The sequence below is a fragment of the Ceratina calcarata genome, unplaced genomic scaffold (genome assembly GCF_001652005.2).
Source record: "Ceratina calcarata isolate Rehan_Ccalc_2016 unplaced genomic scaffold, ASM165200v1 scaffold2146, whole genome shotgun sequence".
NCBI lineage: Eukaryota > Metazoa > Arthropoda > Insecta > Hymenoptera > Apidae > Ceratina > Ceratina calcarata.
In genome coordinates this window covers 1-834 of record NW_017143178.1, presented here as the reverse complement: position 1 = coordinate 834, position 834 = coordinate 1, and the positions used below count along the sequence as shown (strand labels likewise).

Here is an 834-nt window from a genome sequence, read left to right as displayed (position 1 = left end):
ATTGTTAACGAAAAACGGTGACCAATGAGATTGCGCGTAGGGCCCGCGTTCAGCCATTGGAATGGCGGCTTGGACTGTGACGCTCGGCCGTTGGTCAGCGTGGGGGATCTACGTGCGTTCTCATTGGTCACTGTTTTTCGTTAATAATTCAAAAACTATGCCTCGTTTCGCATTTTGCCAAAGGAAATTATTGTTCAGAAACATCCATAGAATCATTTCTAAGTGAGGCAAGCTTTTTTGCGTCAAGCAATGTCCTCAAACTTTGCACTGTCATCTTTTTATAGGTACGGTTACTACGGGAACGCAGGGTACAATCCAGGGTACGGAGGATACAGTGGTTACAGTGGTTACAACGGTTACGGGACTGGTCTAGGAGGTTACGGTAGTTATGGTACCGGATATGGTATCGGAGGTTATGGTTCCACCGTTGGTGGTTCAGGTATCTACGACGATGGATACTACGGGCGTGGTGGTTATGGTTACGGCCGTTATGGTGGATTAGATGGATACGGGTACGGCAGTGGTTATGGAAATTATGGATCTACGTATAGCACGAGGAGCAATTATGACCCATACGTCTATCGCAATACCAATTACGGAACTTATGCCGGGTATCCGTCGGGATACAGAGGTTATTCTTAAAGTTCGCAATTAATATGATAAAACGAACGATATTTGCTGTCGTTTCAACGATATAACGCAACTAATAATGCAGCAGTATTCACCGATACTTAGTGATTAATTTGCATTAATGTCGACAGAATAAGCTAATAAAGATTACTTTTCTATACCGAGACGTAGTTTTGTTTTTTCTTTAATTTAATTCATTGTTCA

General features: G+C 42.8%; 1 protein-coding gene across 1 annotated transcript in view; it reads left to right on the top strand.

Annotated features, from left to right (window-relative positions):
- Nucleotides 1-796, top strand: part of LOC108622311 (keratin-associated protein 19-2) — a 3,295-nt gene extending 2,499 nt beyond the window's left edge. The window contains exon 2 of the mRNA XM_018020104.2: nt 285-796. Coding sequence (XP_017875593.1) covers nt 285-642 — 358 coding nt within the window. The 3' untranslated portion in view covers nt 643-796. The remainder of the gene's footprint in view (nt 1-284) is intronic.
- Nucleotides 797-834: the final 38 nt, after the last annotated feature.